The 19,941-nt window shown below is 37.7% G+C and overlaps 4 protein-coding genes across 10 annotated transcripts; 1 reads left to right on the top strand and 3 right to left on the bottom strand.

Moving 5' to 3' along the window:
* Nucleotides 1-38: 38 nt before the first annotated feature.
* LOC107043359 (glycine-rich cell wall structural protein 1.8) lies at nt 39-4,021 on the bottom strand. Of its 5 annotated transcripts, XM_015264834.2 has the most exons (4): nt 3,826-4,021; nt 1,259-1,997; nt 959-1,168; nt 39-928 (listed from the first exon to the last, which is right to left on the bottom strand). In XM_015264834.2, the coding sequence occupies exons 1-4, from the start codon at nt 3,895-3,897 to the stop codon at nt 417-419; spliced, it is 1,533 nt and encodes a 510-aa protein (XP_015120320.1). In that variant the 5' UTR covers nt 3,898-4,021; the 3' UTR covers nt 39-416. The 5 variants fall into 5 exon arrangements, with proteins under 5 accessions (XP_015120320.1, XP_015120319.1, XP_028982313.1 ...); XM_015264833.2 differs by having other exon boundaries at nt 39-1,156; nt 1,247-1,997; XM_029126480.1 differs by lacking the exon at nt 959-1,168 and having other exon boundaries at nt 39-646; nt 1,247-1,997.
* On the top strand, nt 2,970-8,213 carry LOC107043360. 3 transcript variants are annotated; one of them, XM_015264841.2, is made up of 7 exons: nt 2,970-3,132; nt 5,089-5,155; nt 5,492-5,560; nt 5,627-5,789; nt 5,879-6,098; nt 6,595-6,896; nt 7,862-8,213. In XM_015264841.2, exons 3-6 carry the CDS (start codon nt 5,502-5,504, stop codon nt 6,891-6,893), a joined length of 741 nt encoding a protein of 246 aa, XP_015120327.1. In that variant the 5' UTR covers nt 2,970-3,132; nt 5,089-5,155; nt 5,492-5,501; the 3' UTR covers nt 6,894-6,896; nt 7,862-8,213. The 3 variants fall into 3 exon arrangements, with proteins under 3 accessions (XP_015120327.1, XP_015120328.1, XP_015120326.1); XM_015264842.2 differs by having other exon boundaries at nt 5,082-5,155; XM_015264840.2 differs by lacking the exon at nt 2,970-3,132 and having other exon boundaries at nt 4,483-5,155.
* LOC107043361 (chondroitin proteoglycan 2) lies at nt 7,034-12,623 on the bottom strand. The gene is made up of 3 exons (XM_015264843.1): nt 12,445-12,623; nt 8,857-9,031; nt 7,034-8,107 (listed from the first exon to the last, which is right to left on the bottom strand). Exons 1-3 carry the CDS (start codon nt 12,514-12,516, stop codon nt 8,076-8,078), a joined length of 279 nt encoding a protein of 92 aa, XP_015120329.1. The 5' UTR covers nt 12,517-12,623; the 3' UTR covers nt 7,034-8,075.
* Nucleotides 12,624-13,386: 763 nt separating this feature from the next.
* On the bottom strand, nt 13,387-18,657 carry LOC107043298 (odorant receptor 46a). Its single transcript, XM_015264731.1, has 5 exons — nt 18,212-18,657; nt 16,670-17,068; nt 15,059-15,263; nt 14,848-15,003; nt 13,387-13,585 (listed from the first exon to the last, which is right to left on the bottom strand). Exons 1-5 carry the CDS (start codon nt 18,571-18,573, stop codon nt 13,532-13,534), a joined length of 1,176 nt encoding a protein of 391 aa, XP_015120217.1. The 5' UTR covers nt 18,574-18,657; the 3' UTR covers nt 13,387-13,531.
* Nucleotides 18,658-19,941: the final 1,284 nt, after the last annotated feature.

Genomic DNA, 19,941 nt, shown 5'->3' with positions numbered 1-19,941 from the left:
TTTTTCGATAATTTTTTGGGTTGAAAAAAAAAGACTTCTTAAACCTCGAATTGTAATTTTTATTTCAACCAATTTGACGTACTATATTCATGAAAATATTGTTCCCAACAATTGGAAAGTGTTACAATTTTATGATAGATATTTTTTTTTGTCAGCATCTGCAGATGAGAACTAGAATTTCGTTTCCCTGAAAAGATTCGCATCTATATTTATAATTAATTAATATTCATAATTTATGCAGACAAATGTCTGGTGTCTGGTGAGTTGCAGAATGCTCCTCAATCGGAGGGTTGATTGTACCCCCAAAAGTCCATCTGCAGCGTTTTTCGCCTCGTTAGCTACTTTTTTGCGAAATCCAGTGACGCACCCTAATCTCCGGAAGTGTTTGGAAGAATCTATTCCGTGTATTCCTGTACCTATATCAGCTGTTTCGCTGGCACGTCGATCTGCACCGGATTTTCCTCCACCATGTCCTGCCTCAATTTTTCTCCGGCATATCCGTCTGCGTCGACTTCTCCCCCGACATGTCCTCCTGCGCCTAGTTTTCCTCCGGCATATCCGTCTGCGCCGACTTCTCCCCCGACATGTCCTCCTGCGCCTAGTTTTCCTCCGGCATATCCGTCTGCGCCGACTTCTCCCCCGACATGTCCTCCTGCGCCTAATTTTCCTCCGGCATATTCGTCTGCGCCGACTTCTCCCCCGACATGTCCTCCTGCGCCTAGTTTTCCTCCAGCATATCCGTCTGCGCCGACTTCTCCCCCGACATGTCCTCCTGCGCCTAATTTCCCTCCAACATCTCCTCCTGCGCCTAGTTTTCCTCCGGCATATCCGTCTGCGCCGACTTCTCCCTCGACATGTCCTCCTGCGCCTAGTTTTCCTCCGGCATATCCGTCTGCGCCGACTTCTCCCCCGACATGTCCTCCTGCGCCTAATTTCCCTCCGACATGTCCTCCTGCGCCTAGTTTTCCTCCGGCATATCCGTCTGCGCCGACTTCTCCCCCGACATGTCCTCCTGCGCCTAGTTTTCCTCCAGCATATCCGTCTGCGCCGACTTCTCCCCCGACATGTCCTCCTGCGCCTAATTTCCCTCCGACATGTCCTCTTGCGCCTAGTTTTCCTCCGGCATATCCGTCTGCGCCGACTTCTCCCCCGACATGTCCTCTTGCGCCTAATTTCCCTCCGACATGTCCTCTTGCGCCTAGTTTTCCTCCGGAATTTTGGGGCGAAACGACATTCGGTTTGACATGTCCTCTTGCGCCTAATTTCCCTCCGACATGTCCTCCTGCACCTAATTTTCCTCCGACATGTCCTGCTGCGCCTAATTTCCCTCTGACATGTCCTCCTGCGCCTAATTTCCCTCCGACATATCCTCTTCCGCCTAGTTTTTCTCTGACATGTCCTCCTGCGCCTAATTTCCCTCCGACATGTTCTCCTGTGCCTAATTTTTCTCCAACATGACCGTCAGCATGTCTTCCATCACTATATACTCCTTTACTATAGCCACCTCTGCCGTATCCTCCTCCAACATGGTCCTCTCTGCCGTATTCTTCTACAACATGGACCTTCCTGTCGTATTCTCCGTCAGCGTGTCCTCCTGCGCCGTAACCTATCTCACCATATCCCTTTTCGCTGAATTCTCCTTCGATGTCTCCCGATCCTTTCAGTTTTGCCCCGAATTCTCTGAGATGTTCTATTCCACCTTTTACTGCTCCAGCGACTCCCGATGCGGCACTTACCGCTGCATGCTTCACTCCTACCAAAGCCAATTTTGATCCACCCATTGCCGCTCCCGCGATTTTCGATTGAGCGTTGAATGCTCCACTTAATAATCCCCCTATGTGGCCTCCCACATCGAATGCTCCGTCAATGTGACTTTCTACGTGTCCTCCACCTCCGATGCCCAAGTGGGCTTCTTCATGAATGCCGGCTTCCGCGTTCAGCTCTCCGGCATATTTCCCGTCAACGTGGCTTCTAGCGGATCCTCCTCCACCGCCAAACTATTGCGGAGAAAAAAAATAGACCAATCAACATTAGGAGAGGACTGATAAACTATGACATTTGTCAAATTCAAATCCAGGAAGATTATTTGTTAAAAACCATTCGGGGGTAACAATTCCGTAAATTTGTGGAATTATGATTTTTACACGAAAATCCGGAAGAGTTTTTTAAAAATTATTATAGCAATCAAACCTGTTGGTTTATTCTGCTTAAAAAAACCAGTTTACATGTTATTCTGCTAGAAAAATTTTTTTTTACATCGTATTCAGGTTAATACGGTATCATAAAGTACATTCTTCGTTTTTAGATAATTTACTTCATAATTACATTTACTTGATAATTTAGATATCCTTTTCAGGATTTCCACAACTCCAAGCAGTAGGTCTAAATCCGGAAGAGTAATCATCAAGTGAACGATATTAAATCATATACATGACTTAAATTTTGAAGATTAAAATCTTAAATAAATTATAAACAAAATTAGTACGAATAAAACCAATCTGACTGAGTTTGTGCTCAATCTGCCGTCTAATTTTATGGATAATAATTAATCCGGAAGTGACAAAATAACACAGAGTCTTATGTGACAATTATCTTTTCGAGGTAAGGGAGAAGATTAAAATCTAAAAGAAATCTTGAAAAACAAAAAATTCTATGCCTGATATAAAAATTATCTCAACTTTTGTAATAAATAATTTATGTTTCTGCATCACATTTTGAAGTTTTATCGGATATATATCTGCAAACATGGGACACATATGAGGCGGTAAGTCCCAGTTTGTTCTCTATCTGAAAATATTGCTGATTTTTTGTTTCACTTTTTATGCGCTTCCTGGATGACTTCACTTTTTATCGATGAAGGAATACATTTCAATGTCAAAATTTTATTATTTTGGATAAAACTCATACGAGTCATATTCGATAAAATGGAAATATGGTATCTATATTACATCGCCGCATTCTCTACTTCAGGAGTCTATGATAACTCCGTAGAAACCAGAATGTGCAAAATTTATTATTTTAAAATTTGAGTGGAAGTCCAATTTTTCATCAGTTGAGGGAGGATCGATGTATTTTCCAAGGCAAAAGTGGAAAAATGCTCATTTCATTGTTTTCCTTCAATTCTATTCTCTGGTAAGATTATTTTTTCATAAATTTCAATATCCCTTAATTTTTCGAATCACCAAAGCGCTTCGCAGATTCATTGAGGAATGATTTATATAAGGAAGAGTAAATTAACTATTTATCAGAGAATTTAACGAATATGCCCGACGTAATATGAGAAAGAAAACCATATTTGGATGACTTCGTGCGCAAGATTTAATCATCTCTCTATATTATTTTTTATAAAAATCCAAATCGACTTCTGGTGATGAAAATTTGGTCCTTGAAAAAAAGACTCCAAAATTAAGGGTCACAAGGATCAAAATAAGGGCCATGAGGGTCATAATAAGGTCACGAGGGTCACAATAACGGCCATAAGACCATAATAAGGGTCACAAGGGTCAGATTAAGGGTAATAAGGATCACAACGAGCAGATTAAGGGTCACGAAGGTCAGATTAAGGTTCAAAACGGTCAGAATAAGTATTATGGGGGTCATATGTGGATCATATGGCAAATATGGTCATATGCACTGTGTCCATATGGCAGCAGAAATCCCCAAATAATAAATATTGTATCTAACACATTCAAAATATAATCTAAAATATAAAATCGTTAATATCTTAAAAGCAAAAATTGAATAATTGAACGGCTTCAATCATCAAACCGATTCACCCCCTTGGAGTGCATAATAATCCCCAATTCGACTTTATAAATCACTCACCCCAAACATCGAGGCGGAGGAGGAATCAGTCAGTACGCAGAAGATCACCGTCGTGATGAAGAATTTCTCCATGTTTCCGCCGATTGAATTCAGTCGATTTTTCAATTTGGAAATTCAAACTTACGTCTTGATCCTGTTTCTTCTTCGACGCTCAGGAAGAGACCACTCGGTGACGACTGATCCTGACCCCCTAGCGTCTATTCCTAATAAAGCTTGACAGGTGCCAATCTCCTTGGCAAAAACCACGTCATAAAATTCAGCCACAAATATGCGGAAAAAAATGTTCCATAAAAAATTTGATACGTGTAAGTGTCGTGCACTGTTGAATAGTTTTCACTGAAATTTCGAGGAATTTTGTCAGTGAAATTTCATAATTTAATTGAAAATCCAGGGAAACTGTCGATTTCGGTTTAATTACTCCGGGAAAGTTAATGAAGAAACAGAAAAATTCAGAGGAATCTCTGCTTGAATTCCAGATTCCTCTGTGAATTTTAAGGAAGTTCAAAGGAATTCAGCAGTGAATATTCATTTTCTCTTGGAAATTCATGTAAATTTCGTAATTTTCGCCTTTCTGTCGCTAAAAAATCGGGACTTTACTTGAATCTTCAGAGAAATTTGAAATTGCATTTTCTTCTCACCCGTTTTTCTAGAAAATTTAGCCAAATTTTTTTAACAGCGCACCGGAAATGAGTAGCAAACTGAGTTTGCAAAAAAATTCATCACTGCTGAATTACAATAATTATGCTACGGAATAGAACGAGATTTTTTAAAATAAATAGTGAAAGAATGCCAGTGGTTTCCATTCTTGTGATGAGATTTTCAATAGAAAGAATGTAAAAAAAATGCCGGCAGAGACGATTATCAAGCGAAAAAAAATCAAATTTTCTATATCTTTGAGTGAATGAAATTGATTTTTGTTAATTTTTCTTTTCTTTAATCGCGATGATAGTAATCACTTCATCAATTAATTGGAGTGAAGTGCTGCCGTGTGGCTTGAAAATTTTGAATGGCTCAAACGGTAATTTCTCTCCGCACTTGCAAATTCTTGCAAAAAAAAAGTTCTGTAAAAACTCTTGGAAAGTTGAATTATAATTTTTATTCCATCGGATTCAAAATATTGTGTTAGTAAGAACGTGTTGATGTGCATCGTCATTGTTGTCGAGTTAAAATTTTTCGAAACAAGATGATGCTCCGGGGAGGCAGACGCCTGGACTTTATTTACAGCAGGAAGTACGAAAATAGATGTGTTCTACGAGTTTTCAGGCGCTACGTGAGGTCCAGCACCAACGGATTCTTCAGTTGGACTGCGCCAACCAGTGGAGAATTGTTGGTGAGTTCGTCATGACAAAAATTGGTCCTTTAACAATTTTAATTTACTACTTTAAAAATATTTATTTATTGTCTTTTTAATCGAATCAGTCGCAAGAATCTTGTAACTGGCTATCGCTCGAGGGCCTTCAGCCTGGTATTTACATGTTATAAACAAATTACTGATTGTAGAGTGTAGAAAATAAATGAAAATGAAAGAAAAATAAAGCAAAATGAATCAATCAGGATTTGACTAGTTAATCGCTTAATATGGGTGAATGGGAAAAAATAATAATATGGTTTAGTCAAATTTAAAAAATATTTTCCATTTCTACATAATTTTCTATATAATTTTCAGAATACTAAAGATGGAATTCGCAACTAGAAATGAAGCCATCGACTCCTTCACATCCGGAGATCAGCGAGTGTAAGTCCCACGCGAAAAAAATGCGCTCATAATCCTGCTATTAATATCTGCATTTTTATTTCATAGGGATGTCATCGGATACGTAGAAACGATAATCGAGAATCCACCGACGCCGATGGACAATGTCAGAGTGATGTTCACATTGAACAATAACCGTGGCAGAACACTCCTCATATGTGTCTGGAATCAAGCGAGTAAAATTCATCCGGAATGGATCAAGCCAAATGCGGTAAAAGCGCAGTAAAAAAATCTGCAGAAACATTTTCAAATGCTATAATTTCCCTTGAAAATTGTTGTCGATATCTTCTCCTCCAACAGATCCTCCACATCATCAACGCCAGGTGCAAAATATTCGACGTCCCATTCGTTCGCGACAACATAAATTCGCGAATCAATGGTGAAGCTTTCGAAATTCACGTCAATCATCCCACTTCGATCATTAAAAAAATCGGGGAGTTCAATCCCGAGGAGTTGCAGAAAACAGAACCCCCCACTATCTTGTGGGATCAGATTCGTGAGTCTGATGGGCAGCTCGTACGTAAGTAAGCAGTTATAATGGCAATGAAAACACGTATGAAAAAATTTAAAAGAAAACCTTAGCGAATTCGCTAGGACATTCAATTGAAATTCTCCAGAAATTCTATAGGAATCTATTAAAATTCCAGGGAATTCTCGTTAAAATTCTATTCATTTTTTGCGCATGTTCTATTAGATATTTGGTAGGAAAAAGTCAATAGATTTAGATTTTTTTGTTGGATTTTTTATCTTGAGAATTTTTTTATTAAAATTATTGGGCACGAATTTTCTCGGAAAAATGTTTTTTCTTTTAGTAAACTTAGAAAATTCATGCCCAAGTATTTCTATAGAAAAAATTCCAAGAGAATATTCATATAGAGAAATCGAAATCTGTTTTTGCCTCCGCAAAAAACTAATGGCATTTTAACGAGAATTCTCTAGAATTTAAATAGAATTCCAATCGAATTTCTACCGAATTTCAATAGAAGTATAATGTCCGATAATTTCAAATGTGACAGGTCTCAAAGGTTTCGTAAAAGGTGAATTTGCAAAGCTTAAACACTGCACTTATGGATCCATCACTGATGGCCGCAAAAAACTGAACATTGTCCTGACGAATAACGACGACATTCAGCATTTCAAAATTGGGGATTTGATAGAGGTTGAGGGTACCATTAACATGAAGGGATATCGTACAAAATGGTACGGGCGTGATCCACCGGGGATTGAGTTGAACGAGGCCTCGAAAATCAAGAAGGTCGAGGCAGATTTATCTCTGCTTGAGGTCCTCTCCATGGATATTACTCAATACCCTTAGGAGGTAACCAAAATCCCCAAGAATGTTATTTTAACTAAGAATGGAGAAAATTTTTTTGTCATCCATAAAATACTCTATAGTAATATTTTAGAGAACGAATAAGTGTGAAAGAGAACTCCAAAAGAACTTATCGTAGAAAGTTTGCGCAGCTATAAGAATCATTTTATTACGTTTTATCCTAATTATTTGCTTTAGAATTTCTGCAGAAAAGTACATTTTTCAGTGCATTTTTAAAGAAGGTAGAGAACATTTCAAATCATGAAAGATGAATAAACATCGGCACGTTCGTCGTTCATTCATTCATCGCATTTTTTTTTATTCATGACATTCAAAATATATTGTTTCATATAAGATGGAGTTTTTGAAATTGAATGAGACATTTGTTACAGATTATTTTGCAAATAACTCGGAAACAGAAGTTTACAGAAGAATGCCAAGAGATTTTTTTTTCCAGTCAATAAAATTCTGTAGAAAAAGATTTCAGACAACGAATAAGTCTGAAAGAGAATACCAAAATAGTTTATCGTGGAGAATTTTCTCAGTTGAAAAAATCGTCTCACGTTATTTTTCCGCAGATTTAGTTGCTCCAGAGATATTTTCATAAAAATATTTTTTTTATTGCATTTTTTAAAAAATGGACATCTCAAAAATATTACCCAATGCCAGGAGATGAATAAATACTCATGACATCCAAAGTATATTGTTTCATATAAAACGCAGTTTTCGGGATTGGATGAGACATTTTTTACAAATTATTTTGCAAATATCTCGAAAACACAAGTTCAGAGAATAACGTCAAGAATTTTTTTTCATCGCCCACAAAATTCTCTACGAAAATATCTCAGAGAACGAATAAGTCTAAAACAGAATATCAGAATAGCTTTTCATGGAGGATTTTCTCCGCTTTGAAAACTGCATCACGTTATTTTACCCTAGACTCATTCATTTACGTATTTTTTATTCTCTAGAGTCTGGAGAATATCTCGAGGAGGAAAATAATGGCTTTCAACAGGACATTTCGTATGAATAATCTCTCTACACCTCACGATGCCTCGACCATATATCTCATTTTTTAATACCATTTTCTATCGAATGAAGGAAATTTGCGTGGCATTTACCTAATGAATTTGCTTAATCAATAAATGTTTTTTATCAAAAAGTGTCTTCGATTCCTCTGTCGTGTCAACGAATGTCGATGATTCCCTCTCCATCTGCTGTAAAACACAAAATGAAAAAAAAAATTGAAATTGCAATAATCTCTACAAATAAAATAAATGGGGAAAAATGAGGGGGCAAAATGAAACAGTCGAAAAACCATCGTTTGACACAATTCAAGCTAAAATTTTTTTTATTAAATATTTTTTTCATCAACTTTTGTTTATCAACTTTTTTTTATTCTTGAGACCTTGATTCTCACTAATAAGAATAATAATAATTTAATTCAATTCAGTTCAATTGAATTCAGTTTTTTAATTTAATTCAGTAGAATGTAAAATTACTGCGAAGTTTTGACGGGAGAAGATTTTGTCGATGGATTAATTGAAAAGAAAATGAAACAGCGAAATCCAAAGTCCAGGGGAAGGCCCAGGGGGAGACCCAGAGGGGGAAAAAGGAAAATATGATGCGGAATTTCAGTCGAATGAAAAAAGAAAAGTGTAATCGGCCTAATCTAATAAACTGAATTCTAAAACGAATAGAAAATTATTATTCTCATGAGTACTCCCAATAATAAAAAAAGTTAATAATCAAAAGTTAAAATTTCAACTTTTTGTTTATTAATTTTGTCTATTAAACAGAAGTAAATTTTTTTTTGCTTGAATTGCGTCAGATAGTCGTTTTTCGGCTGTTTCATTTTGCCCCGGTCTCCCCTACAAAAAGATTCCGATCAGTTAAGTCCAGTAGTGCAACCCCGCGCACATCAGATCTGTTCCTAAATCATAAAAAATAATATTTATGGAATTACCGTAGCAAGTGGGAACATTTTGTGGCCAATCGCAGACATTTATACTGGGATTGAAAGCTGTACCAGGGCCGCAGTTCATTACGAATGTACGACCGCGGTCGCACTGCAAAAACTTGTAGCAGTTGTATGGGTACTCCAGGTACCCGGTGAATCCTCGCGGGCATGTCGGTTCGTTCTGAAAATATCAAAGGAAAAAGCATTAGCGAGAGTGATGAATGCTGATGAACTTCGAGCCCAAGCGATTCTCAACCTTTTTCACGCGTTCCTTTTTAGGCTTGCGCGGGGGGCCGACAATTCTATGGTGATTATTTTGGGAGTTTTCTGGGAACACGAGTGTAAAAATTGAATAGAAAAACGCCTTCTCTGGCGCTTTCCCAAAGAAATTCTCGTGAATTTTTGTTATCTTCTGACAGATTTTTTTTTGCGACAATTCTATCAAAAATTATGCAACGCCCCATTTTAGAATTTTTTTGTTTTTAAATAGATATTTGCTTATAGAAACATGTCTATAGATGTTGATTTTTTCTATAACTCATTCTGTTTGGATTTTTTCTTTAGTGATTATTTCGGGAGTATTTTGGGAACACGAGTGTAAAAATTGAATAGAAAAACGCCTTCTCTGGCGCTTTCCCAAAGAAATTCTTGTGAATTTTTGTTATCTTCTGACAGATTTTTTTTTTGCGTCAATTCAATTAAAAATTATGCAACGCCCCGTTTTAGAATTTTTGTTTTGTTTTTAAATAGGTATTTGTTTATAGAAACATGTCTATAGATGTTGATTTTTTCTATAACTCATTCTGTTTGGATTTTTTCTTTGGTGATTATTTCGGGAGTATTTTGGGAACACGCGGGTAAAAATTGAATAGGAAAACGCTTTCTCTAGCCCTTTCCCAAAGAAATTCTCGTGAATTTTTGTTATCTTCTGACAGATTCTTTTTTGCGTCAATTCTATCAAAAATTATGCAACGCCCCATTTTAGAATTTTTGTTTTGTTTTTAAATAGATATTTGTTTATAGAAACATGTCTATAGATTTTGTTTTTATACAACTCATTTTGTTTGGATTTTTTCGGTAAGAATTTTCGAACATAATTTTTATAATTTTTTTTCTTGAATTTTATCATCAGGAAGAAATAAAAATACAGCGGAAAAAATTGGAGCATTGACGCTCAAAAATTTCTATAGAGAAATAAAGATCTGTTGACTTCTTTCTCGTACAGAAATGGCATAAAAAACAAATATAATTTTTCAATAAAATTTTACTACAACTAAATTAAAATAAAATGAAGAGAATTCCTACAGAGTTCTAACAGAAATTCGACAGAATTTTTCAAAAACTCTTCATTCTCAAGGGTTTAAAAAAATATCTGCTAGAAAATGTGTGAAATTCTACAATTATGAAATAATATCTGATATAATTATTACAGTAGTACTGTTATGATTAACATAATTGAAAACATGGTCAACAAAAACTCAATAGTAATGCGTGGTAACATATCAGGTTGTCCACAGCTTGAGTCATTAATTTTGGTCATCCTTATCAGAACTGGTTTGAATTTTTTTTTACGTCACAGCTCGTTATTGCAGTGACTACTGAGAAGTAATATTTTTATTCAGAACCATGCAAAATACGAAGAAGTAAAAATGTAGATCTATTTTCGCCTGAAAAAAATCATTTCAAAATTAGTAGATTTCGGTACGAGTGAGTAAATAGTGTTTTTTGAGCGGTGGGAGATGTGAGCACTTTTTCCACGAGTGTCGAACCCTATTTATGTCACTAGGCCCGAGAAACCGCGATTCTAACCTCGGTTAGATCGGGTTTTCGGCCCCATTAGCTGATAGTATATTGTATTACTAGTACGTAAAGTTCCACTTTTTGCACGGACGTGTAACACATCCTATTTTGGAACGGCAGTGGAGGTAAAGTAGTTGTTTTTGTGCACGAGTGCGTAAAATTCAAGAGCGTGCGTAAGTGACATTTGAGTGCGTAAAGCTCCACTTTACGCACCCATTATAAAATCATTTTTATTATCATTTAAAAAAATGAGAAAAATAAGGAGGAGGATGCGAAATTATAAAATAATTCCAGTTTTCCCCCTCGTCATCCATTTCACAATTAAATATCTACTTCTGTTACATCATATTATTTTCGTCACTAGGCCTGATAAACCGCGATTTAACCGAGCGAAGCGATTTAACACACGCGATCTCGCTTCGCTCGGTTAAATCGCGGTTTTCGGGCCTAATGACAACAAATATTGTAAAATACGAGATATTTGATAAGAATAAATGTTTATTAAAAGAATTTTGGGGCGAAATAAATAATAAAAAGAACTACAAAAAGGATTGACGCATCCGCGGACTGGAAAACAAGATAAAAGAATAACGGAAAAGAAAGAGACGATCGTACATGAAGGTGGTTGACAGGGAGGAAAACGGCAAATACGTAACAATATTGTTCGACATACGGCCGTGGGAACTTTTCCACTTAATAGGATTACAGGACGAGCCGAAAGCGAGTCGGCTCGTCCTGTAATCATATTTCTCATACTCGCCAGAAAAATTTTTCACGGCCCAGTGTCGAATTATACGGTGACACGTCTAAACTCCACGGCGTCATTTCAATACAACACGTCAATTCAACATTTTCATTTTCTACCAAAACTATTTCATCATTCGGTTTTTCCATCATATTCAATTTCAACATCAATTTATTTGAACTTATTTTATTTTTCACAAAAAACACATCCAAGTATATTATTAAGTGAACGTGGTTATATACATTTGATCAGCGCGAGTGAGTATATTCCATGGGTTTATCATTTGGGTTGGGTTGGTTTCGTTTGTTCTTTCGTATTGGTGTCTATATATTTATATGTCAAATGTATATGGGTTGGATGCTATGAAGATAGCTGGGAGTTTTATTGTCTTTTCCTTTGGATGCCCAATGGTGATATTTTCGATGTGTTTGTTGACATCCAGAGTACATGTAATGGTGTTTTTGTTTGAGTTGTGTTGATTATTATGCATATTTAAATTGTGTTGTGATGAGTTTGATTGAGTTAACTTTGTTGGTGTTGAATTTGTTGTGTTGAAATGTCGTGTGTTGAATTGACGTGTTGAGTTTGTTTTGTGAGATATAGACATGGAACCGGCGGGAGGTGCACAATCGTCAAAAAAAGTTGGTGAACAGTGTGAAGTTGCATCCTGTGTAATTCTACATAAGATCCACCTCCTCGTTCTTTCCGAAGTTCTTTTGACGAGTGTATAGCGCTGCCCTCCTCAAGTGTTAAAAAACCCTATCTTTCCCCACAATGGGTGGAAAGTGAGATTTTGCACCGGCGGAGCGTGCGTAAAATGTCACTTTACGTACAAGTGCTGAAAAAAAAATTTATCAACTAAAAAACCGCTGCAAAAGATTAGAGAAATTCAATTTTAAAAAATGATGAAATATTCATTTAATTGCACCACACACAAAAAATATTCACATGATTGAACATCTAGAAATGACGCAGCGTTAACTCTCCGAAATTACTCGAAATTACTTGATCTCGTAACCAACTGCGCTTTAACATTAAAAACGACTTACCGCGGCGATCGGAGTGCAGGAAACGGCAGAGAGGACGCAACAAATCGCCGACAGCACGAAAAATCCCTCCATGCTGCCTCCGAGTATCGAAATATCTTCGGGACTAGAGAATCGTAACTCGAGGCTCGACCCGTTCTGCCCTCAAGACCTCCAGGTATCGACTGAGGCTATCCACCTAGTGTCTGACGCTAATGAAGCTCGACACTACCCTGGGAAGCCCAGGGGAAAAATATTACCGCAAATAATTTATGTAAATAATTACTGATAAAATAATTCTACTGTTCTCATCAATGAATAAACAAGCGATCCACGAAGTATTTTGGTTAAAGATAACGTGGGAATAAATTGTTGTTGTTGCGCATGTATATCACACCGGTTATTAGACAGTAAATCGCTAGAGAATGTCAATCCTCTTTTTACATATTCACGATTTTTAAATGTGATTTGTCGAATGGTGGGTTGTGAGTAAAACACTATTTTTCATTTGTAACAACTTTATTTTCCGTGAGACGACTCGTTACCTTCGAAGTACAATTAAGTAGCGAAGTGGTAAAACGGTACAAATCGATTGTGATTATTGACCAGTTTTCAATGAATATCTCGGAATCTAAGGGAGATGGTAAAATTTTTGTTATAAGCTTTTTTGTAGAGCCAATTAAGAGCTACAATAAGTGTAATGACAAAAATTTTGCTATCTCCCTTAGATTCGGAAATATTCCTCGAAAACTCCGCTGAGAGATGAGTCGACTTGAATCGTTTTACCACTTCGCTACTGAATTTAATTCCATTATTAATTGCATTATTAATTGTCGTGAGACGATGACGTTGTGATCAGTTTCCACGTGTTTCTGAAGCGAATTTATTTCTCGGACGAAATAGTCGGATCGAAGATTGCTAGAACAGGGGAGGATTTTTATGTGAGTCAGACAGTAGAACGGAGAATGGAATAAGTCACAGCTTCATTTTCTAAAAACAAATATCAGGTTCCATTCGTAAACTACCAATTCGTAATTAATAACAATTCATTTGGGAGTTCTCCAGTTTTTTCTCTTAATTCATGATCCGAAGTTCCGGCTGTTGATGTAGATCACTCAGACGACTGAGTTAGGATATTGTAGACGGAATAGGAGAGCTTCAGGAGCTGGAATTTAATTGAAATAATTGGGAACATGTTGAGAGCTTTTCCAATCGTCAATATCTTCATTTATAAGTGAAGATATTGACAACTACACTGAGAGAAAGACAAACACGTTGTCAAACAAGTCTTGCTTGGGCCAACAAAATCGCTAGTTGAAAATTGCCAAAAAAGAATTTTTTTGGTTCGAATTTGAAAGTCTCAAACATGAATAATCGTTCTGCTTTCGATAGCAACGAAATATTTGGCTCAAGAGGCGGATAATTCGGACCAGACGGTGCCTTTTCAGGATGAAAATATCTCATACAGAGGAAAATTTATCAACAAATATTTTATCCCTAAGTAACAAGATTGCTATCATATCATTATTATTGTTTCATTTAAGGGTTCATTTCTTGTCTGTGATTATTAGACAGCCGAAACGAAAAACTACTATCCCTTGTTTCGCATAAAACAAAGATTTTTCGGGAACAAAATACGTATGGGAGTACACGGAGAGAAATTTTCTAGAAAAATTCTAGTACGAGTACTGGAAAAAATCACAATCCACCGGCTGTGAAAAATTCTAGTGCTGTTAAGGTAAAATTTCTGGGGATTTCTGTGAAATTTTCGCAGAAATACGGAGAAAAATTCAAGTTTTCCCCAATAAAATTTCTAGTGCCGGCACTGGAATTTTTTCCTGACCGTCACTTTGCGCCTGTTTTCCCGTGCTTGCACTGGAATTTTTCTAAAAAATTTCTCTCCGTTTATTGAATTACGAAGGAGTAGTGCTAGAAATGACATTTCTTGCGTCTACAGAGAATACAATTTTTTTTCAACTACTGAATCTATTTTTGCGACAAAAATTTTTCATTCCAGCGCACTCTCTGCATGTTTGGCACAAAAAATCCTTTTTTGATAATTTTCAAAAAACTATTTTCTCGGCACAAGTAAGACTTGTTTGAGAACTTTGTCGTTTTCTTCAGTGTAGAGAAGATCATGAAACGTCCCATTTTGCCCGACTCTCCCCCTAGTACAATCCAAATCAGCGAAGTGGTCAAACGGTCAAGTCAATTTAATCTCTAGTTTTTCAGAAATATTTCCGAATTGAAGGGAGATAGCGAAATTTTCATAATAACCTTTTTTGTAGAGCGAACTGAGCGCTACTAAAAAGGTCATGAGAAAAATTTTGCTATCTCCCTCAGATTTCGAGATATTCATTGAAAATTGGCTAACAGCCAAAATTGACTGAAACCGTTTGACCACTTCGCTGGTGAATGATTACTTACACTGCTGAACGAAACGAGAGACAGACTGACAACATGTCCACTCGTGTACCTTATGGGCCTCAAAGTGCGAGCCATGATGAGGACCAGACTCTTCTGGCTATTGATAGACAGAGACGTCCAGTCCATTTTGTAGATGCCCTCAGCCATTGTTTCACTCTGAAAGCCAAACAATCGTGACAATGTCAATCTACGATGCATGCTGATTATTTACCCTGATAGTAACGTCATTCGCTGCGTCACAAAATATGAATATCTGCACCAGCATGCAGCCGATGTACATCAGCAGAGAATTAAACTCTTTGCTCAGGGGTTTCAACTGCGTCAACGTGAAGACACTGACGCAGAGGACTAGGGAGCTGGCGCAGTATTGAAGGAAAATTGAAACGGTGAACGTGTCATTCGTCATTTTCGAAAATCTGAATGAAAATTAATCATAGATTTCATTGAGTGCATGACCATCGCTAGAAATTTCCACGTGTTTCCGAAGGAAAATAATTTCTCGGACGAAATGGGTCGACTATCCAGTAGATGGACACTGCCCTGTAGATGGACGAGCTACTTTTGGATAGGAAATTCTTTTTTTTATTTATTGAATGTATTAGTCCTACAGGATTATTTACAGCGATAGTTACATGTAAATTGTTGAAAATTTAATACATTGTTTGAGGTGAATTCTCATCATGTCTCTGGTTGTACGCTCTAAATTTGAATTAGAGAATTCAGGGAGTTTCTAGGAAATTCGAGAAAGAAGGAAAGACCATGGACGTACCCACGTACAATTACAGCTGTATCGAAGATACGGCCGCCTGCAATTTTTAATAAAGTATCTCATTGAGTTTTGAGGCTTTCGCGGCCAATATTATTATTCATTATGATGGCTTCCGGATGGATGCCGTGTCTAGATTCAGCTTTTTGCCGACGTTTCGCAAACCTTTCAGTCCGCATCATCAGGGCTAGGTTGCTCCGACCAGCTGCTCAATTAAAAACATCTTGATCGGCTGGGATACCCCCCACCACTCTACCTACCCCCTCCAGCGGTCAGGGGGTATATAAGGACTTCCTTACAACGGGAGCTTAAGTATCGGAGCAACCTAGCCCTAATGATGCAGACTGAAATGTTTGCGAAACGTCGGCAAAAAGCTGAATCTAGACGCGGCATCCATCCGGAAGCCGTCATAAGTATCTCATTGGTTTGCCACATTTATTTATTCACTTGCACCTATATTCCATTAGGAATAAATGAGTCACTCTATCAGTGCTGAATGGCCACTTTTTTTCAATAATTTTTTTTTCAATCGCCAAAAAACAAACGTCCATCTACTGGGCGGTTTTCGTAGGGGTCCACCTACTGGGCAGCACGCACGAAAAAATTCAATAGAAAAACCTATCGAATTCGTTGCAAAATTCTATTGAATTTCTATTAAATTTTATTTTAGTTTTTAGCTGATTCTATTGACATCAATAGAAAAAGTCGACTGAATTCGATTTTTCTATATAACTTATTCTTTTCATATATTTTCTATAGAATTTGCTCGCCTCAAATTTTCCAAGTTTTTTTCACTCTATTTTTCTTTTCTTCTCATCAAGAAAATCAAACGAAAAGACTGAGAAAATTTGAGCCAAGGAAATTCTATAGAAAATATCTCAATAGAATAAGTTGCATAGAAAAATTGAATTCTATTGACTTTTTCTACTGAATATTTTCTATTGAAAATTCAATAGAATCGGCCAAAAACTAATAGAACAGTTCAATAGAATTTTCTAACGAATTCGATAGGTTTTTCTGTTAAATTTTTTCGTCCGTGAGTTTACCCTACTCAACTCAAAAATGGCTAGGTGATGATTCGTGTGATTCCTCAAGTACTTCGCCTCCATCCTCTCAACCTCTTCAGGATTTCCCTTGCAGCCAGTCTCAGCCCGCTCGTTCTCCATGGCACTTGGCATCATGACGAACCGATACTTGAGGACCTCCAATTGCGCCGAGGTGGCCAGCATCAGGGCTGAGACGAATGTATCGAAAGTCATGTTGACGACGGCCCCCATATAGTGACTGTAGAGTTGATGAATGTAGGAGACCCAGTAGCCAACTGAGGCCGAATCATCGAAGGGGTATCGGGCTTTGAAGAGCAATTGACGACGAGGCATGTCGCGGATCAGGGAAAATAGGGTTATCAGGGTGCATGTCGCTGTTCCTAGCGTTCCGTACACGGAAATAAAGCGCCTTGCATAAATTTATCGTCAGTGATTCTGTATTCATTCCCCACGGAGAAGATTGTTTGGTGAATTTCAACGACTAATTGATGGAATTTAATAACTAATTGATGAAATTTAACAACTATTTAATTAAAACTCAGAGAAAGATTTTTCAATTTCATTCGACAACCGCCAATCGATTTGACAATCGATTTTTCGATTTAATTTGGTTGTCGAATGAAATTGAAAAATCTTTTTCCGTACTGATCTTCACTTTTCCTCGTCCGGGGATTGGTATTAGCCCTTCCCCAAACTCGTAAAAGTGAAAATTACTACGGAAAAGTATCGTTCACGGCTAGCGCCATGGGGTTTTTTTACTCGCATAGTTGGCCGGTCCTCGTCTTCGGCTCAGACGCCAACTCCGCGCGAGTAAAAAACCCCATAGCGCTCGCCCTGAAATATACTATTTCTGAAATTTAATTAAATAGTTGTTAAATTTCATCAATTAGTTTTTGAAATTCACTAACTAGTTGCTGAAATTGATTCGTTAAATTTTCAGTTCGTCAGAAAATGTTGATTATTGCGAAAATATCTTCTAGGAAAAACATTTTTCGATTGTCAAGATATAAATGATTGCGGGATTGTTTACACTTAAGTAGTGAAGTGGTAAACCGGTATAAGTCGGTTTTGACTATTGCCCAGTTTTCAATGAATATCTCACAATCTTAGGGAAATAGCAAAATTTTTGTCTTGACCTTTTTTGTAGAACAAATTGAGGGCTGCAAAAAAGGAAATTACAACGATTTCGCTACTTCCCTTAGATTCCGAGATATTTATTGAAAACTGCCCAATAGTCAAAATCGACTTGTACCGGTTTACAACTTCGCTACTGATATATGCCCTCACCATCCAGTTTGATAGTCAAAATTGATTGAATGAAATTGAAAAATCTCTGAATTTTAATTAATTGTTAAATTTCACCAACGAGTTGTTGAAATCGACCAGATAATTTTCTCCGTGCATTATCCCGAGACCTTAAATCCCGAAAACTTGAAAATTGCGTAAAATCACACGACAAAGTCATCAATTCATGTGCATCGTCACTTCCGAATGGGCATGAACTGCCGGAGAAAATTACGCAATTTCCAATTGATTGAGAACTTCAACTCACTTGACAGAGCGATGAAATTTCGATTTAATCACGACTTCACGGTCGTCCATGGACTTGAACGGCTCGAGATCGAATAGTTTGACCATTCTGCTGATTTCATATCGGTAAACAGTCATGTTGAACATTTTTCCAGCCACTGCGATCATCGTCAACAGCATGAACGAGGCGTTGGTCAGTTCCTTCGTGTCATTGAGACACTCGAGTAATGCGAAAAATTGTGACAGTACGAAGGTGCACATGGCTGTCACTGCGAATGCATTGTAGATTCTGTATAAAATTATTCGGCAGACTGACGAAGTCTCCTCGGGGAACCAGAGTCCCAGTATTCGAAAGGCGAGAATGTTGAGGGAGAAGAATGACATTACGAAAATCCAGGGGATTCCCCAATGTTTCTCTTCGCGTTTCCTTCCTCTCAAGTTGGGAGTCGGTTTCTCGGTGATGTCGATGACTATTTTGTCAGTGAGACTCGAGGACAGAGTCCAGGACAGCTGATGTCGCGTGACGAATGAAAATGAAAGAGTTGGAGGGGATATTTTTTCGAGAGCTGGCATTATCGCAAACTGTTGGTTCACAGTAATTTATTCTTTCTAAGAACACTTATCTATCATCAAGAAAATAAAGCTCCAATTTTCTCGGCGAAGTGACTCAGTAATTTGGGGATTCTGGGGGACAATCGATGGAAAATAGTCTACTATGTTATTCTACAGCTATAATTCTGGAATAGTCGCATGGCTTTTCGTGTCTTCGGAACAGAAATTCGATGACTTCTTCGGAGGGAAAATACAGGGGATATTGATCTGCTGGTGGGGGAGGACATAAGTCACCCGTGGGGCAATAGCAGAGGAAGAAATAAATTGTATGGAAGAGGGTGTTGACGGCAGTGGGCGGGAGGAATAAAACATTGCGGTTCAAAGTAGACAATAAGTGCTCAGAGAATAGAGTAACGCACAACTTCTTTTCCATGAACATTTATCATCTTCCATTCATCAACGAACAGTTTACGATTGATAACAATTCACTGTGAAATTGTTTTGTACTTTATTGGACTGAGGAGTTTCATTCGGACGCTTGCTTGAGGATATTGAAGATCGAGTAGGAGAGCTTTAGGAGCTGAAACTCAAGTGGTGATCAAACGGTTGCGGAAAAATTTGGGCCGTGACTATTCGCACCATTGCGTGAATCACTCCCGTACACTCCATACACTCCACGCATGCGTGAAGTTTGTGTGTTTCACGCAGCCGAATTTTCATACTGCTGTGTATTTCACGCAGTTGAAGTTTCATACTACTGTGTATTTGACGCAGTTGAAGTTTCATACTACTGTGTGTTCCACGCAGTTGAAGTTTTATACTACTGTGTGTTTCACGCAGTTGTATTTTTATACTACTGTGTGTTTCACGCAGTTGTATAAAACTTCAACTGCGTGAAATACACAGCAGTATGAAAATTCGGCTGCGTGAAAACACAAACTTCAACGTGCGAATAGTCACGGCCATGTTTTTTTTGAGTCAAATGAAAGAGCGGCTCGAAAAATGCCGTGCAGAAGTCTTTAAAGATGACAATTGTCTCTAAAGATGATGTCTGTTTTCAATTGAAAAGCGCAATTGTGACAACATTGTCCAGTGGGGTCTAGGAGTCTCCCCTGGTTCAAAACCATCTTTAGAGGCCCTTAGCACGCCATTTCTCGACCCGCTCTTTCATATGAGCCCAAAAAAACATTCATATCTTGT

Source organism: Diachasma alloeum, unplaced genomic scaffold (assembly GCF_001412515.2).
Source record: "Diachasma alloeum isolate Michigan unplaced genomic scaffold, Dall2.0 Dall_scaffold_00558, whole genome shotgun sequence".
Lineage (NCBI taxonomy): Eukaryota > Metazoa > Arthropoda > Insecta > Hymenoptera > Braconidae > Diachasma > Diachasma alloeum.
This window is presented reverse-complemented; position numbering and strand designations above follow the sequence as displayed.

What these genes read in the sequence shown, in the direction of transcription:
- LOC107043359 (XM_015264833.2), bottom strand. Translation starts at nt 3,897, where the DNA reads ATGGAGAAATTCTTCATCACGACGGTGATCTTCTGCGTACTGACTGAT. An exon ending in CCTCCGCCTCGATGTTTGGG is followed by an intron (nt 1,998 to 3,825) that starts GTGAGTGATTTA and finishes TCTCCGCAATAG; the next exon opens with TTTGGCGGTGGAGGAGGATC. An exon ending in GAAATTAGGCGCAAGAGGAC is followed by an intron (nt 1,157 to 1,246) that starts ATGTCAAACCGA and finishes GCGCAAGAGGAC; the next exon opens with ATGTCGGGGGAGAAGTCGGC.
- LOC107043360 (XM_015264841.2), top strand. Translation starts at nt 5,502, where the DNA reads ATGGAATTCGCAACTAGAAATGAAGCCATCGACTCCTTCACATCCGGA. An exon ending in ACATCCGGAGATCAGCGAGT is followed by an intron (nt 5,561 to 5,626) that starts GTAAGTCCCACG and finishes TTTATTTCATAG; the next exon opens with GGATGTCATCGGATACGTAG. An exon ending in GTCTGATGGGCAGCTCGTAC is followed by an intron (nt 6,099 to 6,594) that starts GTAAGTAAGCAG and finishes CAAATGTGACAG; the next exon opens with GTCTCAAAGGTTTCGTAAAA.
- LOC107043361 (XM_015264843.1), bottom strand. Translation starts at nt 12,516, where the DNA reads ATGGAGGGATTTTTCGTGCTGTCGGCGATTTGTTGCGTCCTCTCTGCC. An exon ending in CCTGCACTCCGATCGCCGCG is followed by an intron (nt 9,032 to 12,444) that starts GTAAGTCGTTTT and finishes TGATATTTTCAG; the next exon opens with AACGAACCGACATGCCCGCG. An exon ending in AAATGTTCCCACTTGCTACG is followed by an intron (nt 8,108 to 8,856) that starts GTAATTCCATAA and finishes TGTGTTTTACAG; the next exon opens with CAGATGGAGAGGGAATCATC.
- LOC107043298 (XM_015264731.1), bottom strand. Translation starts at nt 18,573, where the DNA reads ATGTCATTCTTCTCCCTCAACATTCTCGCCTTTCGAATACTGGGACTC. An exon ending in AAATTTCATCGCTCTGTCAA is followed by an intron (nt 17,069 to 18,211) that starts GTGAGTTGAAGT and finishes AATTTATGCAAG; the next exon opens with GCGCTTTATTTCCGTGTACG. An exon ending in CTCTCGTTTCGTTCAGCAGT is followed by an intron (nt 13,586 to 14,847) that starts GTAAGTAATCAT and finishes ATTAAATTCCAG; the next exon opens with CTCCTGAAGCTCTCCTATTC.